Source organism: Anas acuta, chromosome 1 (genome assembly GCF_963932015.1).
Source record: "Anas acuta chromosome 1, bAnaAcu1.1, whole genome shotgun sequence".
Lineage (NCBI taxonomy): Eukaryota > Metazoa > Chordata > Aves > Anseriformes > Anatidae > Anas > Anas acuta.
The window spans coordinates 78,249,884-78,271,744 of record NC_088979.1 but is presented as its reverse complement, the minus strand read 5'-3'; the positions used below and the strand labels follow the sequence as shown (position 1 = coordinate 78,271,744).

Below are 21,861 nucleotides of genomic sequence, written 5' to 3'. Positions count from 1 at the left end.
TATTCTGATACATTATCAGTTTCTGATTGTTTAGACACATAAAAGAAATGAAATAATCTGAGATTCATGGTTTCACTTCCAAGTCATGTAACATTCTGCTGTTTTCACTTCTTTGCTTTGAGAATTTAGTTTCATTCAAACCAAATGTTCAGAATAGAACAACCAAAATGTCTCATGTCTGAAGATTTTGATAATGTAATCACACTACTAAAGTGCAAGAAGTCTGATTTGGTTGCTGTAGCACCAGAAAAGATATATTCTAATTGAAAAGGCCATTCAAAATATAAAACAGCTGTTCTCCTGAAGACACAGGGTGGCTGATATGATTCACTTTTGAAAGCGTATCATCCTCAGCTAAATTATAAGCTGTTTATCACCACCTTGACTACTAATCTTAGGAAATGGGTAATTAAGTCTCCTGTTTTCACTGGGCGTGAGGCTGGAGCCTGGAGGAGGGGAGTCTGGAGGGAACTTTTTAACACGCTGAACAGCAATGTTGGAGCAGTCCAGAAGTTGCTTCTCGAGTTTTGGGTCTTGTCCAAATGATGTGCTGACAAAGTTTTATCAAAAGAGACCTTCGAACATCATTTCTTTATCAATGAGAAATATGACTCAGATGAATGTTTCCATCAGTCCCCTTCTCCCTGATAAAACACCAGATAAAACAATCAGTTTTACCACTTTATGTTCCTCCCAAAATCACATATAATGTAACTGTCAGTCCTTCTTTCTGTGCTATGGCCATTTGCTGCTGCTCTTCTTACAGGACAGGGTGCTATGAAGTTTCTCTTTCAGCAGCATTGACACACTAGACCTCGTGGGATGACTGGATTGATCACACGGTCACCCTTTCTTGAGAGGAAGTATGGTCAAGACAAATACTCCAACTCTGGAGGCAGACAGCAGAGAGGTCTCTCTTAGGCTTTGGATGGGGGAAGCAAAACTCTTGTTCTTCTGACTGCTTTCCAAACTTTGAGCTCTATCTGGGTAAGCAGGCACTGGTGAGGGTAGAGAGGTGACCTTCAGGCTTTCAACCTAGAGGACCATTTTCTGCTCTTTGAGCAAAGCAGGAGTAGCTGTCTGGGCATTGCAGCTAGAAGATGCATTTTTGACACATGAATATTTTTGCTTGTGTGAGTTGAGTTATGTGGAGTCACTCTCTGATGCAGTTGTAGAAAATGAAACTTTTTTTTTTTGTGCAGAAAAATGCAACTTTTTTTTTTTTTTTTCAGAAAAAAGTACCAGTACCTGGGGGAGTTCTCAAGCGCCCCCCCCCCCCCCCCCCAACAACAACTTTTTTGACTCTCATATAACTATGTCTGATGCAATCCTAGGGTTTCTCAACTGTAACACAGTCCCTAGTAATTTTGTATTTGGGGAAAGACTTGGTCATTTCCAACCTCTTAAAAAGAAATTCTGTCCAGTTGCATGTTTTTTGCAATCTACTCAGACAATATAGCTGTAGTCTTTCAATACAATTTCCTCTGAAGAAAGAACTTTTAAAAAATGTGAAAGCTAGAAGTCAGCCTCACTGGACCACCACTTGACTTTACCATAAGCTGCATGTCCCTCCAGATTGTTGATGCTGTAACTGGAATGGCAGCCCAGGTGAGTGTCCAGTCTGGATAAGTCTGAGAGAGCTTGATATTTTTTCCTGAGTATTAGAACAGATTTAAGTTTTTGTTTAAACAGCCTCCATCTGAAGGTAGAATGAAGTACTGAAAGACCCTGAAGCTTCATCCATGTTTCTGATAAAGACGGAAGAGCCTGTAAATGTCAGTGAGAATTTCCATGAGAATCTTATTGGTTTTAGGGAAGAATATAAGTAGGAAGTCAAAATATCTTATTGTTTTGTCTCTATGAGGTCACATTCATTATAATTAAAAATTGCTTCTTTGTGCACTGATAATATAGATAATCATATATATAGGCACACAGATGTTCATGAGCCCAGAGGGGATACTGTCAGGGATGGTATTACATGGATCAAAAGTTCATAGCTGACAGAGAATCAAAGTTGTGACTTTAGAGGAGTTGTTGAAAACAATTTTTTTTTTTTTTCTCCTCAGAAATGAAATACAACGATGATGATAAAATTAGTGCAAGCTATTATGTGTCAGACTTGGTAAAGTTGAACTCCCCATGCTATATGTTTAAAAGCTGAGGCAGTTACTTCTTGGTAAGGTTGTAAGTTACTCCTGCAAATCTGATGCTTTCAAGCTGCAGAAAAGTTTCACAATTTTATTGTCTGTTATGCAACACCCAAGAATACAAGATGCTGTAAAATTGACAATATTTGTTACGATAAAACTTGACACTGGTTGGACCCCTGCTATGTCAAAATCACGGCCTATGACTCTAAGCATTATTTTCTGTGTTTTCTTGGTAATCTCTTTGGATACATGCCTTCCTCTGTTTTCTCTTTTCTTCTACTTTCGTTGTAGTCACCAGGTTAGGGATTGTCTCTTTATTTTGTGTTCATACCCAAACCCACAATGATGCTAGAAATAGTTACTAAAAATGATGCAAATCATCAAAAGGAGTTTCTCTTACTGCAGAGATTATATGGAAGCTTGTCAATTTCATCAGCTCAAATGATGACTTCAGGCACCATCTTTGTGTAGGAGCTGGGCTGTTTTCCTGCCAAGAGAGAGCAAGGCTTTTCCACAAGAACTCTCTTTCAGTGTAGAGATGCCTTGGTCAGATCGGCTAACAGCCTGCACTGTGAACCACAATGTGGCTTTGAGGCAAGGCATGAAGTAAAGTCCTCCACCCAGCCAACTGGCAGTCCTTGTCTTTAGCCAGTCCCAGCTCCTTTAGGCCTTGGTGCAGTTGCATGATCTGGTTGCATGAAGTCTTTGTGACTTCTTTTGAGCTACTTGAGCTACTGCTGCATCAAGCACATGGCACTCGCATAAAGCTCCAAAATATTCTCGTTTGCTGCCAGTACTCTTTGTCAATGTCCAAGTGCCCTCACTTTGTGATGAAACCTCCCCCACTAAATTGGTTAATTTTGAAAGATTTAGTTTGAACTTAGCTTAAACCTGCTTGGCAATGTCTGTAATACAATGACATTAAGAGAATCATAACTCTTTGTTATGCAGCTAAAATCTGCTTTGTTTGGCAAGATAAAGTTCTTACCTTCTTTTTATTGTTTAACTGCTGAGAAGATGGACCATAAAACAGTGCAAGGTTATTGAAAGGTTCCTTAATCATTTGTCCTGGCTCCAGACATAGTGATAATGTTGAAGCTTTCCATTGATATTTGTGCAGCGCTTGCCACAATATTATCTGTGACCCTAAATCGGAAAAAAAATATGTTCTCTTTCAGAAGAGCTGTTACACATATATAGCTTTGAGCAGAGGTTCATGTCCCACTGTGGATAAGGACTGCCAGGGCTGGGGCTAAAAGAAAGTGGTTTAGACATCTGTGTAAGCTTTGGGGATGTCTTCCTTGAGTCTGTGAGTGTGACCGAGTGTAGAGTGAAATGCAAGTAGGACTTTCCTTACAGTGTGCAATATATGGATTTTGATAAACCTTTATTTTTGCCTTATCATACATGCAGAATATTATTGACTATGCATCTATTTTCTTAAATAAAAATACTTATAGTTACTGAACTTGAAAATAATTAATTTGAGGTCCCAGGCATATGTTTGTGGTATAGGTCCTTGAGTAAATTTAGGATTTCAGTGGGCCTTTCTTTCACTATTGCATTCTACACACCTTTCCTCTGTTCAAATTACCTCCAGAAGATCCTGAATGGGCCAAATACAGCATTAATACAAAGATCATCTGTGACATATTTGAAGGAGTGAAATGTAAAAATGTATTGTGTTCTGCTGGCTCACTCAGACATCGTTTTGAAATGTGTAGGGTACTTTTTCCTTAAGCAAGAAACCTAGGAGCTTGTCAAGCATGAAGAAAAGGTGCGAACTGTTGAGTGGCAACACCTGATAGGAGCTTGACAATACTAACTCTCAAGAAGGGGCACAGTTTGAGCGGTGCAGACTAACTGTGAAATTCTGCATCTGTACAACATGACACACAAGACAAATGTTTGACTATTATAAGTCAACAGGGTAATGAACTCTGTCTGATTTAAACCATCTTCCAAGGTGGGAAAGGCCACTGAATGTACCACTGCTCTTTCTCTTGTTTCTTTCCAATGCTAACTACTTTTAGAGTTCTCTGGCATCTGAGATTGCTAGGAAGAAGATAGATAGTCCATTATGGTTTCTTTTGGAAAGACAGAAGTTGTAATTATCCAAAAATCACAATGCTAACCCACGTTATCATTTCCTGATGTCAATGATATTGCTCGTAGTCCAAATGCAGGCAAATAGATATTCCTCTTTGAACTGAAGAAAGTTTTGGAACATATGGGAGGTTCCTGTCATGAAAAACAGAAAAATTTATTTGAGTACAAATCAGATTTTTATCTTTGGGCATGGAATTCATTGTGATGCTTTGAAAAATGATATTAAAAGTAGCAACAAGATGAAGAGATAAGAATGAACTACTTAAACCTACTATACTACTTGTACTTTGTTTTGTTATTTGTTATTGATGAGTTCTAAGAAAACATTTATTGTAGGCAATAGCATTATATACTTGGATTACTATGGGGTATATATTTATGGGTAGTGAAAGTCTGTGACATTTTGAGATTTCCAGTGATATGTTTCCAAAGATTATATATATATATATATATTTTTTGTTTCTTTTTGGGATCATATAAAGAACATTGTCCTGGCCCTTTTTCAATAGCTCCTCTGTTTTCTTTCTCTCTCAAACCGTAACGGAAATTTTAAGCTTTTGGGGGCCAGAGATCATCATTTTTCCAACTATGTGAGCAATGCTAAGTGCAGTGAAGTCCCATTCCACAGCTAGATTGCAACCATCACAACCAACTACCACAATGGTGAAAGCTCATCCCACCTAACCACTAAAATCTTTGGTGACCTAAGAGAAAGGGAGTGAGGGCATGGCAGGGAGAAAAAATGAATGTCTCTATATCAAGAGGTTGACCAGCTCAGCCTGAGTTAGATCTCATTAGACTCTCACCTGACCCATCGCTTAAGACTGTGGAGAAAAAAGGGAAAAATAAACATAAAAGCACAGTGTGTTCCAAGCAGTACAAGATGATGAAAGCAGAATGGAGAATGTTGTAGGTAGACAAGAACCAAGGAGGGCAGAGGTAGTGCAGGTAACACCATGACAGGGGGAGGAACCTGGAACAAAGGACTATCATTATCAGAGAAAGCCTAAAAAAAGGGAGGAAGGGATCTCTGAAAAGTTTGAAATAGCACATGCAGGTGACTGCAGTTAGGAGAAGCAGATAGAAAGTGCCTCTGCTCCTCTTGCGTGTTCTGGGGATCTGGACCTTCCAAAAATATCAGTGGAGATTTGACCTCTTTGCATGCTGTCCACTCACTATCACTGTGAGAAGGAAAAAAAGTCTTTGATCATCACATGAAGGGTAGGTTTGGAATGTCGTCAAATCTAACACCTTTATCCAATTTCACATTTTGAAACATTTATTCATCTTTCAGTGCAAAGCTGCACTCTTCCAAGTGGAGCTTTTCAGCCGGCCAGAGTATGTTTGTCTGTAACGAAACAGGGCTTGAATTCAAACTGTTGTACATGAAAGAAGTGTCCACATCTGTGTGGCATTAGCAGTCATATGGTATGTCATCTGTGATATTGCCTGAGACCATAAAAGTTTTTATGTTTTCAGATGATGCTGTCCTTTTCAAAACACACTAAATACAAATGTATGCTTGAGAAAGATTTTGTGACCACACACTATTCAGTGCTGCTGTGCCATAACAAGAGAGTGCCCCAGCTGAGGCCATAATCCTGCTGGTGGGGCTGCTGCATCTTCCATGTGTTTTCATTTATATATATATATTTTTCCTTCTATAAGCTTTTAGTTTTGAATGCTTTTAAGTTGTGGATATCCACCTCTACAGTCAAACTGTATAAAGATGAGAGACTCCGTTCTAGATTATGAACAGTCTGTCCATGCTCTAGCAAGTGTTTAAAAGAACATCTTATTGAGTGTATTGTAAAAATCCCAGTGAAGACAAAACAAATGTGTAAGGCAGTATTCATTGTTCCTGTTTCAGCACCTAGTCAGATCAGAAGAAAATGAGATGTTTGTCTTCAAATGTTCTATATCCCAGAAAGCTGCAGTGGGATTCGTTTAACCAAAGATCCACAACACAAATGACTTTTGTGATCTAGTGAGCCATCCCTGGAGGTCTTTAAAAGACGTTTAGATGTAGAGATTAGGGATATGGTTTAGTGGAGGACTTGTTAGTGTTAGGTTAGAGGTTGGACTTGATGATCTTGAGAAATTCTGTGATTCTGTGATTCACTTACTGGGCAGCTAGCAGAATTTCAATGTGATTTCAAATGCCTCATGCTCTGCAAGTGCCTATTTCTCTACCTTGTCTGTAGAGGGAGCTGAGAGTGACAAAATAGATGTCCACAGTGTAAAAATCTACAATTATTTGGGATTCAGCCCTCTCCAAATATGTATTAGTGCCTTCTGCATACTGTCATGCCTAGTGTCAGTAGTGCTCAGAGGGAGAGACAACACTTTATCTCAGTGCTGTTGCTGATATGGGAAATGGCATCAGGAAATTTTGTATTGGATTCCTGGGAAGAAGTTAAAAAATCAGCTGCAAAATCTTTTCCCTCCAGGAAGTCAAATATAAGAAGAAAGAACATGATTATCCTGACATTGTTCTGGGAGGCAACTGGCTATCCCATTAAATGAAGAGCTTGAGTATCTGTTGGGAAACGTGAAGACAGTAAAGGCAGATGATTCACTTCAGGGTTGAATAACCCTGGCACAGAGAAGAGATAACTCAGTTCCAAGGGCTCTGTGTGAGTTTTGGATAATCACGGTGTAGTTAATTAGGTTTAACTTCTAATGACTGTAAAGGGAATTCTGTAATGTGCACTGCTCTTCCCGTTTCCTTTGACTGCACTTCTCCAATTTCCAGTATAAGAGTAAAAGAAGAGAAGGAACAACCTGCATACATAGGCAGGCTTTGTCAATACCACTATAGTGCATCAATATCAGAGGTACACTTTTGTAATTATCACAATTCAAAATCCATTTGATATGCTTTTTTATTTTTGTACAAAATTGAATTCTATTAATAAACTTTTTTCCCATTTCTATACACTATTAATTTTGCAGGCATAAAGTCATTTAATTTCCACATCAATGAATTTGTATAGCTTTAAAAATACACAGATACTTTAAGCAATACAAATTTTTGCTTTAGATAAGTACAGAGATCTTTTCTGTACCATGAGGCATGCATATTTTTTCTGTATTTTTTGACCTTAAGATTAAAATTAGTTTTCTCCTATAATAACACTTGATATTTAAGTGAAAGAAGTGGAAATGCAAGTCCTAACTATTGACTTCTACAAGAAATGCAGAGATGTGTCTTTTCATTTACAGAATACATCATATAATTTTACTGGTTCTCTGTAATTTCATTCTAGTTTAAAGGTCTTGGATACTGATCTAGCTTGAACATCATTCTTTCTTTCTTTCTTTCTTTCTTTCTTTCTTTCTTTCTTTCTTTCTTTCTTTCTTTCTTTCTTTCTTTCTTTCTTTCTTTCTTTCTTTCTTTTCTCTAAAGACAAAAAAAATGTTAATGCTTAATACATTTCATTTTTAACATATTTGGTCCCATTACCACATCACCCCTGGTCTCGTACTCAATCTTTTGCAGGGTCAAGGAGACAGTATGTGTATGAGAGTGAATATAAGCTGCGGTTCTTTGAAAAAATAACTCTTGACATATTGACCTCAAGCTGAATTTGAGCTTTCCTAGATCAGCAAAATTCTGGGTAGCTTGTTTGTAAAACTGTCTTGCAGTTAAGTTACTGGTGCTAATTTTTCACATTCCTTTTGACCTATTTGTCCATAAGTATTGAGATGGGCTTTCCAGTTTTCACCACAGATGAAATGTATGAGAAATGATACACCTATGAAAAGCAGCCATCTCTTTCATCATAATAAAACATGGCAGCATGCTAGAGCACGGTACAATGTTCCATATGGGCATAAAAGAAGAGTAAATAACTTATTCTGGTTAACTACTTAGGGAATTTTAGGTCAGTGGAAGGTAATTATGCAAAAATGAACTTGGCCAGTGTGTACAAGCTAACATCTGTATCATTGCAAAATAAATGCCACAGATGTTTTAATAACGAACAACAGATGTGGTCAATGCCTAGGTTTCATATCTCATCTAAAAATCTTTCTCTCATAGGTGACTCTTCACTCCTTCCCTAGGCTTATGCAGAACACTAGCTGGCTGCTGGCTGCCTAATCACCAGCTCCCATCTTTCAGCTTTGCCTTTAGGATGTGGTGTATTATTTATGAGAGCTGGCAGTGCAGCCCCTTATCTGCTGGTCAGAAAGCACAGCCGACTGCATTACTGGAGAACACAGCTGAGCACCAGCCCAGCAGAGTACAGCCATTTACAAAGATAACCTTTCGCTTGGGTTGGAGGCAGTAGTTTTTAGCAGACCTGGTGAGTCAGTGGAAATAAATATTCAGCGTCTTGGTAAAGGCACACAGATGTCAGAAAGCAGCAGCCAAAGAAACCAGTATTGTTGTGGTATGCCATGCACTACTAAGTTTCTATTAAAAAGGTATATTTTAAGTGAGTAATGACTTTATACTAACAGTGTAGGCCTTTGTAGGGAGCGTTCTCCCATGGAAGTGGAGAGCTGTCATGTACTGCTGCACAGCCACAGCACATAGGCTTGATGTGAGGCCACCTTGGCTGACTTGGGCATGACCCAGATGGCAATCATGGTGGGAAACAGCAGATGCACCCTGCACTTTGCAGCACGTTGAACGTTGTGTTTGCCCACTGTGTGGGTCGGCCCTCATACTTAGGGCATCTCCTGGCGATATCACCTACTTTTGCAGCGATGTCTCCTGACTGACACCAGAGTTTTGGCACCCAAGGTGTCTCTCTGCAAAGGTGCCTGAATTGTCCTTGCAAGCTGAACTCATTCACATGCCATGTTCCCTGGGGAGCAGGGACATGGGGACTGCAGCCTAAATTGGTTTATCAGCTCTGCTGGCTGTGATGGAAAAGCGGTATCTCACCTTCCCAATTTATAAGGGCACAAATCTTGCAGATTGGTCTGACATCAGGCACCATTAAAAACAGGGACATTACCATGTGCTCCTGTTTTCCCAGGTATTCTCAGCTGTTCTCATCATTATGCTGCCTCTGGTGCAAGTGCTGTGTGTGCTGCGTTTGGGACATGCAGTAAATGCACTGGCTTTCTGACTTCCCCCTTTTTCCTTCCAGAGGACGTCTCTGTCAGCACTGGAGCGGTCAGAGCAGCAGATCAGGAGGGCATCCAGCCTGGAAGAGCTGCTTCGAATCACTCATTCTGAGGACTGGAAGCTGTGGAAATGCAGGCTAAAACTCAAAAGCCTGGCCAATTTGGACTCCCGCTCTGCATCGCATCGCTCCACCAGATTTGCTGCTGCTTTCTATGACATCGATACACTGAAAGGTGGGTGCAGGTTTGGAGTCTGGCTGCAGCTTCAGGACCATCTTATGCATTAATGGATTTTAAGTGCCAGGGGTTTCCTAGAATACACCTGGACTGGAAACAGCAGGGCATTCACGGAAAATGACTCTGTACGAAAAAATGTCAGGCAACAGCCTGAGTATGTCTCCCTCATTTATGGGCAAATCAGGCTTACTGTAGTGTGTACCATTCGAGGGAAAGATGTATTATGTATGAATTTGTCACTCCACAAAAAGAGGGGAAGTAAACATGCATAGAGTGGGCTGGAGTGATGGGCTGAGGGGCCTGCCAGCAGCATCTTGCCAGATCCTGGAATTTGCTTGCAGGCAAAAACAAACAAGTTTTACAACAGGCATCACAATCCTTTCTTTATTAGGTGTGTTTTGATATAAGGCACTGCACATCATCAGTGGTGTCTGAGTGGGAACTGCAGGAAGGAGGTATTGCCCTAATCTTCTCTCTCTATTTGAGGAAATCTCTCTGGAGAGAAGAAGTAAGCTTTGAAACTGCCAGCTAGCACCTGAGTGAAGGGAATCACAAATCTGTTCCCCCACGTGGAGCTAAAATGAATACTGTTCCCTATAGGTGAAAGACTCAAGGGCCATTTTATGTTCATTGATGTAAAATAAAAGATCAAGTACTACGCTTCAGTCATGGAGATGGATTTCCTACAGCAAAGCTACACTATAGGCTAACCAAGTACAGATCAAGCTATTCTTTTTTGTTCAGTCTTTACCCTGAAGTGACATGACCATATCACTTTCCTTTGGGGAAATAGGATATTGCTGATCCTGTTCCAGCACTGCTTTTACAATAACCACAGCCACATTTGCACGCAATTGCTGTCGCTTTTATATCTATTGCTTCTACATTTCAACTAAATTATGACTGAGCAAAGGCCTCAATTTAGTTCTCTGAGCCATGGAACAGAAATGCAGAGATGAATGCCAGTCTGAAAAGGGTTTTTATGTGACAGGCATGGCTTTAAACATCTCATAAAAATTTTGTAGAGACAAACAAAACAAAAGCAAGCAAACAACAATAAAAATACACAAACCAAACCAAACAAACCCCAGCATCCAATACAGATTGGAAGAACAAGTAAGGGGACTTTAATTAATGTTACATTTTGTTTGCACATCTTTACAAACCTATATAGAAACATTAGTTTCTGTATGTATATCAAATGAAGTTCATGTAGCTGTTATTAGAAGCAGTACCCAGGGTCAAATGCTGTATTTCTCTATTCACTATATATTCTATTCTATTCTATTCTATTCTATTCTATTCTATTCTATTCTATTCTATTCTATTCTATTCTATTCTATTCTATTCTAATTTCTCTATTCACTATAGCTCATTGAGTGAGCCTCTGTATTTATGAAAAAAATAAATGTTCCTTTTGTCAATACACTGAAAAAACAGAAGATGTTGTCAAACAGTACCGAGGCAATGTAGGCTTTTTGCAATAGGCATTTTGAATGGCAGAAAAATGTAGCTCTGCAGGTAATGAAGTCAGATACCTATAGTTGTACAGATGTAATATTCTCATAACCACTTGTCACAGCTGTTAGTTCACTTCCTTCTTTCCCTTTGAATATCTAACTTTAGACACAGGTATGTCTGCTTTCTCAAACAAAGCCCAGTCACTGAAATTTAAGTTAAAAAAAGCCTTTTGGGTCATCTTCTCCATTTTTCCATCCAAAGTGGAATTATCCCAGAACAGAAATGACTTTGTTCTAATATCTTAATATGTTCAAGGTATTAAAGCTCCTTTTAAAAAACTGAGCCTATAAACATGTATTTCTTTCCCACACCCTTTCCAGTCAGTAAGCACTGTCCCTTTTGCCAAGAGCATCTGTTTTTAGTAAAGTGCTATGACGAGAAGGCTGGGTGAAGCCTATTCACAGCTTCACAGTTAGACCATCTTCCACTGCACCCCACACTCCAATGGTGCAATTTGAAGACTTTGTTCCTCCTTTCTAGAGCTTTAACAATGAAGTGACTGAAAGTCCCCCTCACCCTGTCCCACCACAACCTGCCCAGAGCAGCTCAGTTCACCTACAACAGCAGCACTTTCAAGCTTGAGGGTATATCATCGGAGCCAGATTTTGCAGCAAATGCCCCGTGCTTGCTCAGGGGAGATCACAGCGACCACAGTGCTTCACAACAAAGCATGACACCCACTTCTTTGACCAGCCCTTCCTGAAGCAGCCCTTCTATTTAAAATAAATAAATACATACATAATGTGATTAATAAAGGGAAGATATGTGCAGATGGAAAGGTCATCACTGCTCACTCTCACTGAAGTGACATCTGAAGTGGTTACATGCATGTACTTTAGTAAGTTTGGCAAACACTTTATTTTCTATTTTAAGGCTTAGGATTAGATTGCTGCTTTGATAGTCTCAACTACTCTAGAAAATTCTATTGATTTTAGTGATTCTTTCCTTAATTTATACTACAGAAAGTAAAATCAGAATAAAGACCCTAAACTGTTATATTGTGTACTTTTTGAATGAGTGGAAAGTAGAGTGAATCAGCCCTGAGGAAGAGCTTTGCAGAAATAAACAAACTGATTTAGATATACAGAGTCAGTTGAAGAAAATATAAATAAATAAAAGGAAAGTCAGGTAGGAAAGAGTGAAATAAAGGCTTATCTGAAAACAAAGTATAGCAATTAGATTAAAAGTCTTCCAGGAAAAAAAAAAATAAAATAGAAATGCCCTATAAATGTACATACTGCTGGCACAATAGCAGGGAGATGGACTGCACTGCGAGAGCAATTTTCTTAATAGTGTATAAGTTGTTTTTCGCCTTTCATAAGCCTGCTGGAGGGGGGCAGACAGGAAAAATGTTTTCAGTATTTTAAGGACTTAAAGCACAAGCACTGATGACTCTCGAGTAATTCCATAACATGAATCAGATAAGCAAAAGCAGAAAAAAAAAAAAAAAAAAAGCAGGGCCACCTCTAAGAAGACCTGAGATGGTATTATGTAAATGTTACTATTTTCTCTCTGTGCTTCAGCCAGTGAATGCATTATTCCTTCTCACAGTCAGAGTTTGACAGATAGGTCTGAAATAAATTACTAGTCTACACCAACTGAGTATTTGAAAGATGCCACGTTGTTTTGAATAGATAAAACACGCTTGAATTCATATTCCTGTTATTCCAACTTAAAACCCCAGAGGGTATTTAGGTGTGAGAGTGTTTGTCTTGGATTTCATTCAGCAGCTTGGAAACAGCTCGCTGGCTGACATCCAGTGGGAGTACTAATACCCTCTGACCAGAATCTGTTAATCATTAATGTGCTTTTCCAGTCAGGCCCAGGCTCTATGCGCCCAAATTGGGGTACACGTGGTGACAGGCTAGGGTGGCAACATGAAGATGACCCCGCAGGAGAGAAGAAAGGGTTGGGGCCAGCCTGACCAGATGGGATTTGGGGAGCTGATCCTCTGTCAGCAGAGATCGATGTGCCCTACTTAACCCATGGACATGAACGGAGATTTTGGTCATCCCTGTTGAAAACCAAAGGCAGATAAATGTAGCGACCTCTTTGCCAGGGCAGCTGGTGTAAGTTACTGGGATAATTTTGTACTCCGCCTCTCTCTGGTCCTTAAATTAATCCAAGTAAGTGCAGATGGCCTGCCAGCACTTCATTTTTATTTATGTAATGTTTTTGCCTCACTAATCAGAGGTTTACTTTGCCATGATTGCTCATAAAAATGGTGTTCTCTCCAGTCATAGATGAGGAATGGCAAAAGACTCAGTGTGTGCCAAGGGAAACCTGTGTGGAGGTTGCCAAAGAGCTGGGTACGACAACCAACAAATTCTTCAAGCCTCCCTGTGTGAACGTGTTCAGATGTGGAGGCTGCTGCAATGAGGAGAGTCTGAGCTGCATGAACACGAGTACAACTTACGTGTCAAAAACGGTAAATGAGCCTATTTACATGCATTCCCTTTGCCCTGGCTCTCAAAGAAGGGAGGGGAAAGAGGATGTTTGGTTTCTGAAATCCTGTTATGAAAGATCTGTCTACTCTGTCATAACAAACGGAAGAATTGACTTTTTTATCCATGTGGAGTAAACGCAGGCATGTGCAATGACATTTTACACTCATGTCGTATTATTACAAATGTTTATATATGTGTAGAGATGGAAAATCAGACCCTGAGAAAGTGACTGTAGGCTCACATGACATTACGGGGTATAATGCTTCTCTAACGTATTGTTACTTGGGCCTGGGACCTCTTGAGAGCATTGGCTTCTGGGAAAACTCTCCACCAAAGGACTGAGAAAATCTGGGGCATTTTGTAGTGTGGGACCAGGAGTTTGAGAGCTGCATTCTCAAAATTGCCATTAACGCCACAAGGTTGGTAATAGTTATTGAGGTACAGCTTTGTGAGCCTTAAAAAGAGACATTTGCAGCAGAAGATAGCAACTGCTCATTGCATGCTTCATTCAAGCTTGAATGCTTCAGGATCTGAATGTCCCAAATCACAAGTTACTTTGGAAAAGAAAGGCTTAAACCTGCACCCAGTTATTGCTTAGGTGCAAAAAGCAACAAATATGTGAATTTTAATGACTGGTGCCAAAAAGTGAGCATAGAGTATCCAGAGCTTCTTTCAGTAGACTCCCTCTAGCATCTATGTGCAGAGGTATCTTGCTCCAGTTGGCAAATGAGCACAGCTCTAACTTCAGTACTTTCAGTCAGTGCTTTGTTTGAAACCATCTGTATCCATACCTACAAAATGAACACAAGGGACAGGTCCTCCTAGATTAATCTTCATTTTGGGCACCCCTACTTATAAAACCTTTTGTACTTATATTAATATATTAAACACTAGTTACCAAATAGGTTTTTATTTAAGACAGAACAAAGACTAAGGACAGTTGTTTTAAAAACCAAATTGAAGTTCTTACGGGAAAGCATTTGAAGGTCAGCAGGCCTGATTCACTTCCATATTGTTTCAGGTTTTTTGTAATGCAATTCCTTTGTGTCTGGGCACACTAGATCTGTCCTTCTTGCGTCAATGTTCATTAATTGCTTTCATTCCACACCAGACAGAGAAAGCACTTATGAGCTGTTGGCTATACACAAAAGACATCTGATCAGCTCAGGGAGCTAGGTCACGCTAAAAAGTATTTACTTATTTATGTGTTTTTGGAGCAGCAGTTCATAAGTTTGTTGAAAAGCTGCAATTCTGCAGAGTGTAACATTCCTTCAGTGCCCTTCAAAATAACCATTCCCTCAAAAGCCCCCAGCTAAATTCCAGTCCTGGACACACTACCAGTAGACCAGACTTCTCTAAAATCTATGAAATTACTCCCATAAAAGTAAGAGTACATTTTTTTCCTTGCATAAAATATCCACTGAAGGATATTCCTGCCACTTGAAGTTAGAGACACCTACATTTAAATATCTAAACAGTCAGGTTTAGAACTATTTCTCAGCCACTGAATCTGCATGCAGCACTAACCTGGCATGCTGATAAGTATTTTATTCCTTACTTTCCACTTGAAAAAAGCTGGCCTGTTGGGTCAGAGAGGGTGTGGGTCACTTCAACGACTCCTACATGGAGCTGCCCAGAGAACCTGAGCTTCTACAAGGCTACCCAGAGATTGCTGCTTGGTTCCTTAGGCTCCTACTACAGTCGAAAGAATGATTCCCTGAGGAACCCAACTAAAGTGGACTGAACTGTCTTTAATTTACTCCTGTTTCCTCTGTCTCTGAGAAGTCTGTGGGGCTTAAGTTAGGGACCTAAAGGTGCAAGCTGTGAGTACCTTAGTAGTGCTAAATGTTTCTATGAGTGGCTGAGATTCAACTGATGATATAATTGAGAACAAAGTTTCCAATGCCTGTGTCTTTTCCATCTTCTGCTAGCAATCCAGAAGAAGCATTTGAGTGCATTTGCAAAGATTTTGGCGTGATCTTGGGTATTTAGTAGCTGGTTATATGACTCTGAGATGACCATTTTGGCAAGTTTCTACAGTGATAGGCATTGTTCGCCTTTCACTTCAAAATCCTCAGTGCCCACCTGCTCATTCATGCCTATGGTAACTATTGCTAGAAAAGAGCAATGGTGAGGCAAATGGTGGCAAAAGCTAAGAAGTTTAGATTTAATATAGTAATTGCATAATGGAAACTGGAAAAAAAAATAATGTTTATTTCACCTACCTAGCTCTTTGAGATCTCAGTTCCCTTGACAAGTGTTCCAGAGCCTGTGCCAATCAAAATTGCCAATCATACTGGCTGTAAATGTTTATCAAATACCCAGCGTCATCAGTACACCATCATACGAAGATCTGTCCAGTACCCGGAAGAAGATGGGTAAGTTGCCTCATTTACAAGTGACTACCTATGTTGTGTGGTCCAATGTATGAAAATTATTTTGTTCTGATTTGGTTATTATAATGGTGCCTTCGTTTTCTGTTACCCCAAAAGATTTTATTTTTTCAACATGACATGAGCAGTTCTGCTCACACATTACTTAGCCAGGGCACATGAGAGTACTGAGATCAACCTAAAGCACTCTGCTGTACCTCATGTTACCTTGGGTCAGAATCGATGCAAACCATGGATTTTAAATCTTGTAATCAGTCCTGGTTTGCATCTGTTCGGCTCAGTGTCTGGAGAAAAGCCATCTCACATCTCACTCCAAAGTATGGCATAGCAGCTGTAGTCCTGATGGGAACTGGCTACATTAACTCAACAGACACTCCAGAAACACAACTAAAGGGTCATTTAAAGTTAGCTCAGAAGTCCCTGTCTAGCCCTGCATGTAGGCTTGATCCTGAAAGTGCCCTTCAGCTAGACTTCTGGGCTGGGGGATAGGTGACATTTCAGCAAAGCCACTTCTAGCCATTACTCAGCCTGCTGGCTGCTCTGAATCCTCTTCCTAGGCAGACACTGAAGAACTTCAGCCTTCTTTCAGTTTGTGAGCTTCGCTCCCAGATCCAAGTACCTGAAAGTCAGGCTGGTCCCTCTGATTCTGAAAAAAGTCCATTATAGATCATTAAGCATAGGTTCATTTTGCCAAATGACTATGATGCTGCTCTTGATATTATTTTTAATTATTTTTATTTTTATTTCTAGTTGTCCCTTTGCCAACAAACTTTGCCATAATGGATGGATCTGGGATAGTGACAAATGTGAATGTGTTGTAGATGTACAGCACCCCAACAGACGGGAAGGTAAAGATAAAATTACCAATGGATACATATATTTACTATGTTCAAGCTGCTTGTGTTTCATTTTGGTTATATTCCATTTCCTGTTGTGAGAGGTACAGTTTTAATTCTACATCCTTAGTTGGGCCTGGCTTATGGGGCAAAAACACCTGAAAATAAACGCTCAGATATGCTTATCCCCATCTCATGTTTTTTCCATGGACATTTTACTCCATCTATATTAGAAAGATAAATAAGAACCAGGAATGTATTAAAAAGAGTTAACAAAGTAGGCACCTTTGATTATTTTTTATTTTATTTTACATTGCTCTTAGATTGCATGATGTACATTAGGGAAAGCAGCCTTCCAGTACCTAAAGGGGACCTACAGGAAATCTGGAGAGGGACTCTTTGTCAGGCATAGGACAAGACGTAATGGCTTTAAACTAAAAGAGGGAAGATTAAGATTAGATGTTAGAAGGAAACTCTTCACTCAGAGCGTGGTGAGGCACTGGCCCGGGTTGCCCAGAGAAGCTGTGGGTGCCCCATCCCTGTTCAAAGCCAGGCTGGATGGGGCTTTGGGCAACCTGGTCTGGTGGGAACTGTCCCTGCCCATGGCAGGGGGTTGGAACTGAGTGATCTTTAAGGTCCCTTCCAGCCTAAACCATTCTGTGATTCTATGATTCTATAAATCTATGAAAGTAAGTACAAGTGTCCAGTGCTTCCTTTCTCCTCAGCTTTTCATGGAAAACTTTACTCTATCAAATAAATTTGCAGAAAATATTCTGCAGTGGGGGAACTGTGTAAGTCTAAATATACCCACTAGCAGTAAACATTAAGAGTAAAGTTAAATCTTCCCCAAGCCCTATGTAATTCTTTTTTAAAGAAACCGTTTTTCTTAGGAAATTGTAAATAGTCAAAGTAAAATTGTGACAGCAGTAGAGCAGTTGGACATGGAAGCCCTGACTCTCTGTTTTAACCTATGCGAGCAGAAGAGCAAACCCAGCAAGGCAATGATAAAAGCAAGATAGCAAGCCAGTTAAAGTAAAACTAAATAATTTCTTAAGCTACTCTGTTGTTTACAATGTCCTAAGGTTAATAGATTGGTTGCATATCTTTTTCTATAGGATCTATTCTCATTCTGGATCAGATCATTTGACCATCAAGTTATGTAGTTAAACTCATGTTAGTCTTTTCACTCAAGAAGGGATTAGTGCTCCATATTTCAGAGTATGTATGTTCAAAGGACTATGAATAGCCAAAGTCCTCTTCACTCTTGGCCTTTTGTAAGGTCAGCATGGGGATCAGAATTTGTGGCTTGTTGAATTATAGCTTTTGTTGACATAAACTCAGTATTTCCTCAGATAAAATATAACTCTCTGAAGCACGTTGTGCTTGGCTGTGGCTAGGACAAAATAACTTAAACTCTGTCTTTGATGTTAAAACAGTGAGACTGAAACACTCATACACGCCAAACTTTATCACCCCAAGGAAGTGGTTTGTTTTCCAAGAATTTGGGGCAGATTCTTTCCTCTCTTCAAATAGGACTTGGTTTTTATTTTTTTGGATATTGGTTTTTCAGCATTAAGTAAGTCATGATGAAGGTTTCTTTCAAGTAACGTACAGGCCTGTTCTGGTCAGTAAGAGCAGAGCTCAGGTTGCAGAGGTCATGGATACAGGTTACATTCCACATTCCATAGGTTAAATCCAATAGCTAATTGTAAAATTACAGGAAATTACCTTTCCAGTGACACATTATATGCCATGACCTTTAACCAGGGATGTGCTGCCAGTGTTTTAATGTGGCTTTCAGAAAATATGTTACCCTTTTTTCTAGGATTAGCCTCATATTGTACTCCAGATGTGTATTTTGAGGGAAGATAGATGAGGTATTGGAGTGTTCCCTTGGCTGGGGTTTTGTTTCTGAAACAAAGTATTTTCTCCTGTCTTTAACTGACAAGTGTACATATGTTGCTTATTGAAGTGCTAGACTGGCTTGCATCATGCTAGGCATAATATTATTTTTGCAAAAATTTCCAGAGTGCATAGATAGTGAGATACATTGAGCAGTAAAGGTTCTAGTTTGTGTGGATATATAACTTTGGTATGGGCATTCACTAAATCCTTTCTAAGATTTTTCTTTTTAAAACCTGCAGTGCAGTAAAGGTTTGTTCCAAAACCTAACATTTGGCACTTCTGATATACAGCCCCAAAATAAAGTACTTTTATGCAGGGTTCAACCCACAAGAAATAACAGTATCAGAGTTAGCGAAACAATCGGCTCACTCCTCCCTTGAAAAACTCAAGAAGACCTTTTCTGCCCTGTAAATTGCAGCAGAAATTATAAAGACTAAAATAAATCAAAGAGTACACAACTGAGTCCTACTGACTGCAATGAAAGAGCCAGTGTCTTCCAGAGCAGGATTTAGCCCTGTAAAGCCTAACACTAAATGTTTTTTGAACTATTGCAGGACTCCCTCCTCTTGCTGAACTGGCTATGTGTGGACAATATATGGAATTTGATGAAGAAAATTGTGAATGCATCTGTAGACAGAAGTGTCCCACAGACTTCTTTCAAAGTAAAGAGAACTGCAGCTGCTATTTGTGTAGGGAGAGCCAGGAAAGCTGTGCTCAGAAACACAAGATATTTCATGCTGAAACCTGCAGGTAAGTGCTCCTTGTCATTCAGTGCCCGTACTGAATTAGCTTGCATAGATGCTGGAGGTGCAAGTGCTGAATTAGCCAGGAGTGCCACCCAGGATGAAATACCTTGCTGCAATTATGAAGATAATAATAATAATAATATCGTCTTTACAATACTCACATCATAGAAGAGTCTAAGGTTTATTTAATTGACATGTTTTGAGAAATCTGGACAAGGATGTTATTCAACTACCTAGGTTTATTATTTTTTCCCTCTTCTTAGGGGAATGAATTCTAAAACTATGCTACACTTGAAATTACTGTGTTACAAAGGGGATTTACTGTGAGACACTGAATCTTGCACTTCCAGCGAGTCAGAACCCAGCCTGTGTTCTCTGTGACAGCCAAATGCTTTCTCATGAACTTCTAGGGACAAAGGTACCCTAAATTAACATCTACACCATGCAGCTCTTCCCTATTAAATTTGTCCTCAGAGCAAACGATTTGCTAGAGCTAATGAAATTTTGTACACATGGAAAGCCATGCAATCAGGTCTGATTCCTCTAAGAACCAGGAAAATTGTTTTGGGGATATTGCACTCCATGCGTTTTCCAAATCTTTTTGTGTAACTAGTTTTGAGGATTCTTTGGCAAAATTTAAATGGAAAATATGCTTTTAAAATACTCCTTTTTTTTTTTTTTTTTTACCTTATTTTTAAAAATTTCCTTCTCAGAGAACCCTGGTCAGAGAACCAAGAGCATGCAAGAACTCAGTCTGAAAGCTTGTGTGGACAGTCAGAATCCAGTTTCCCTGGGTACCTTATCAGAACTGCAGTTCACTGCATGGTCACCTTTAGGGACCATTCTCATAGACCTCTTAGGTTCATTCATAGAGAGGAAGCTGTGGAAAAAATAACATTTTCATCTTTAGACTCAGTTTTGAAAATATGGACAAGCATAAAATAGATGGGAACAAATATACAAATAGCTAAAAGAATCAGCAGAGCTGAAAGTGAGCAGCAGAGACGTCATTTATGTGTTGCAGGTGTGGGAGGGTATCAATGCAATCATTTGTTTACATGAGTTTAGCTCCTAGAAATGACTGTGATATGGACACAGGACTTCTATGCCAGCCTTTTATACCCGGTAGTCTTGGAGGACCAAAGCTGAAGCATCAAGTAAGCTAAGGTACTTCATAAAATTTAAGGGCAGCGCTATCCAGGATCTCACCGCTCGCAAGAAATGAAAGAGTTACTTAGGCTGACTGTGGATGAATGGACAGCAAGAAGATGTTGCTGCAGACAAGAACTGCCAGGCAGCAAAGTCTTTTCTCCCTCTATTGTAGGGTGTCCGCACTTTCTCAAACATCTCCTATATGTCCGATGATGAAAAAGTTGGGGAAAGTGACAGAGAAGAATTATCATATTAAAATGCTCCTCTCTTTTTTGCTTTCTTCTCCTTCATTAAACAGCTGTGAGGACAAATGTCCATCCCAACCCAGAACATGCCCCACTGCAAAACCAACGTGCGCCAGGCATTGTCGTTGTCCGAAGGAGAAGAGAGGTTCTCATGGGTCTCAAAGCAAAGAAAATCCCTGACTGAACTTCCTCAATTCTACAAAAATCCACTGCTTCGCAACGTAGCTGTCACTGACTTTCGAACAGTAGTAAACACAAGCATCTTCCACATTAACAGCAGAAGAATGAATCCAGTCTGCATTTATTTATTTATCACTAACTGCAGGTCAGTCCTCTGGAACACTGATAATTGTTCTGTAAGAGGTAAAAACAACTGATGAATTTCTGTCTGTGTGGAAGAAAGAGCAGAAAGAGCCAGTTCAATGTTATGCTATGGAAGATGAAGCTGGTATTGGTAATAGAGTCGCAGTCACCAGCCAGTCTTTCAAAAATTGAGACTAGATAATCTTAGCCTCTGAATCCTTAGCTAACGCAACTCTAGGGTGAAATTTTCTTCAGAAATTCAGTGTACAGGATTTGGCTTCTAATAGGGTCAGCACTGAGTTATTTGATCTACTGTCCAGCTTTGATTATCATTTTGAGTTTATTGTACAACTACTGTCAGATGTGCCATATTTAAGTGTATATAAGAAAATAAATACATCAGTTATTCAAGTGGTTTTGATTTTTTCCCTGTTATGCTAAAACTCTGCCAAACAAAAAGAAAATAAGCAAAAACCCAAAGCCACCTCAAGCACAGCCTTATGTTTGTCCCACTGGGACTGGCTCCTGCCCAACCCCAGGTCGAAACAAGGTCACTTGGTCCAATAATTTCAGTATGGAAGAATAATTTTTCCCACGTCTGCTTGACAGCCATGTGTGATTTATTTATTTGTTCCTGTGTGCTAATCTCCCTAAGGGGATAACAGCCACACTAGTACTAACTGTTCAGTGATTTTCTAAGGGAAACGATAATTTTGCTTTTAACTTACCATG

At 39.6% G+C, this 21,861-nt stretch overlaps 1 protein-coding gene across 1 annotated transcript in view; it reads left to right on the top strand.

The window, feature by feature from the left end:
• Nucleotides 1–21,540, top strand: part of VEGFD (vascular endothelial growth factor D) — a 30,180-nt gene extending 8,640 nt beyond the window's left edge. Inside the window, exons 2-7 of the mRNA XM_068683573.1 lie at nt 9,368–9,578; nt 13,340–13,530; nt 15,779–15,927; nt 16,693–16,790; nt 19,238–19,433; nt 20,880–21,540. Coding sequence (XP_068539674.1) covers nt 9,368–9,578; nt 13,340–13,530; nt 15,779–15,927; nt 16,693–16,790; nt 19,238–19,433; nt 20,880–21,006 — 972 coding nt within the window. The 3' untranslated portion in view covers nt 21,007–21,540. The remainder of the gene's footprint in view (nt 1–9,367; nt 9,579–13,339; nt 13,531–15,778; nt 15,928–16,692; nt 16,791–19,237; nt 19,434–20,879) is intronic.
• The last annotated feature ends 321 nt before the right edge of the window (nt 21,541–21,861 follow it).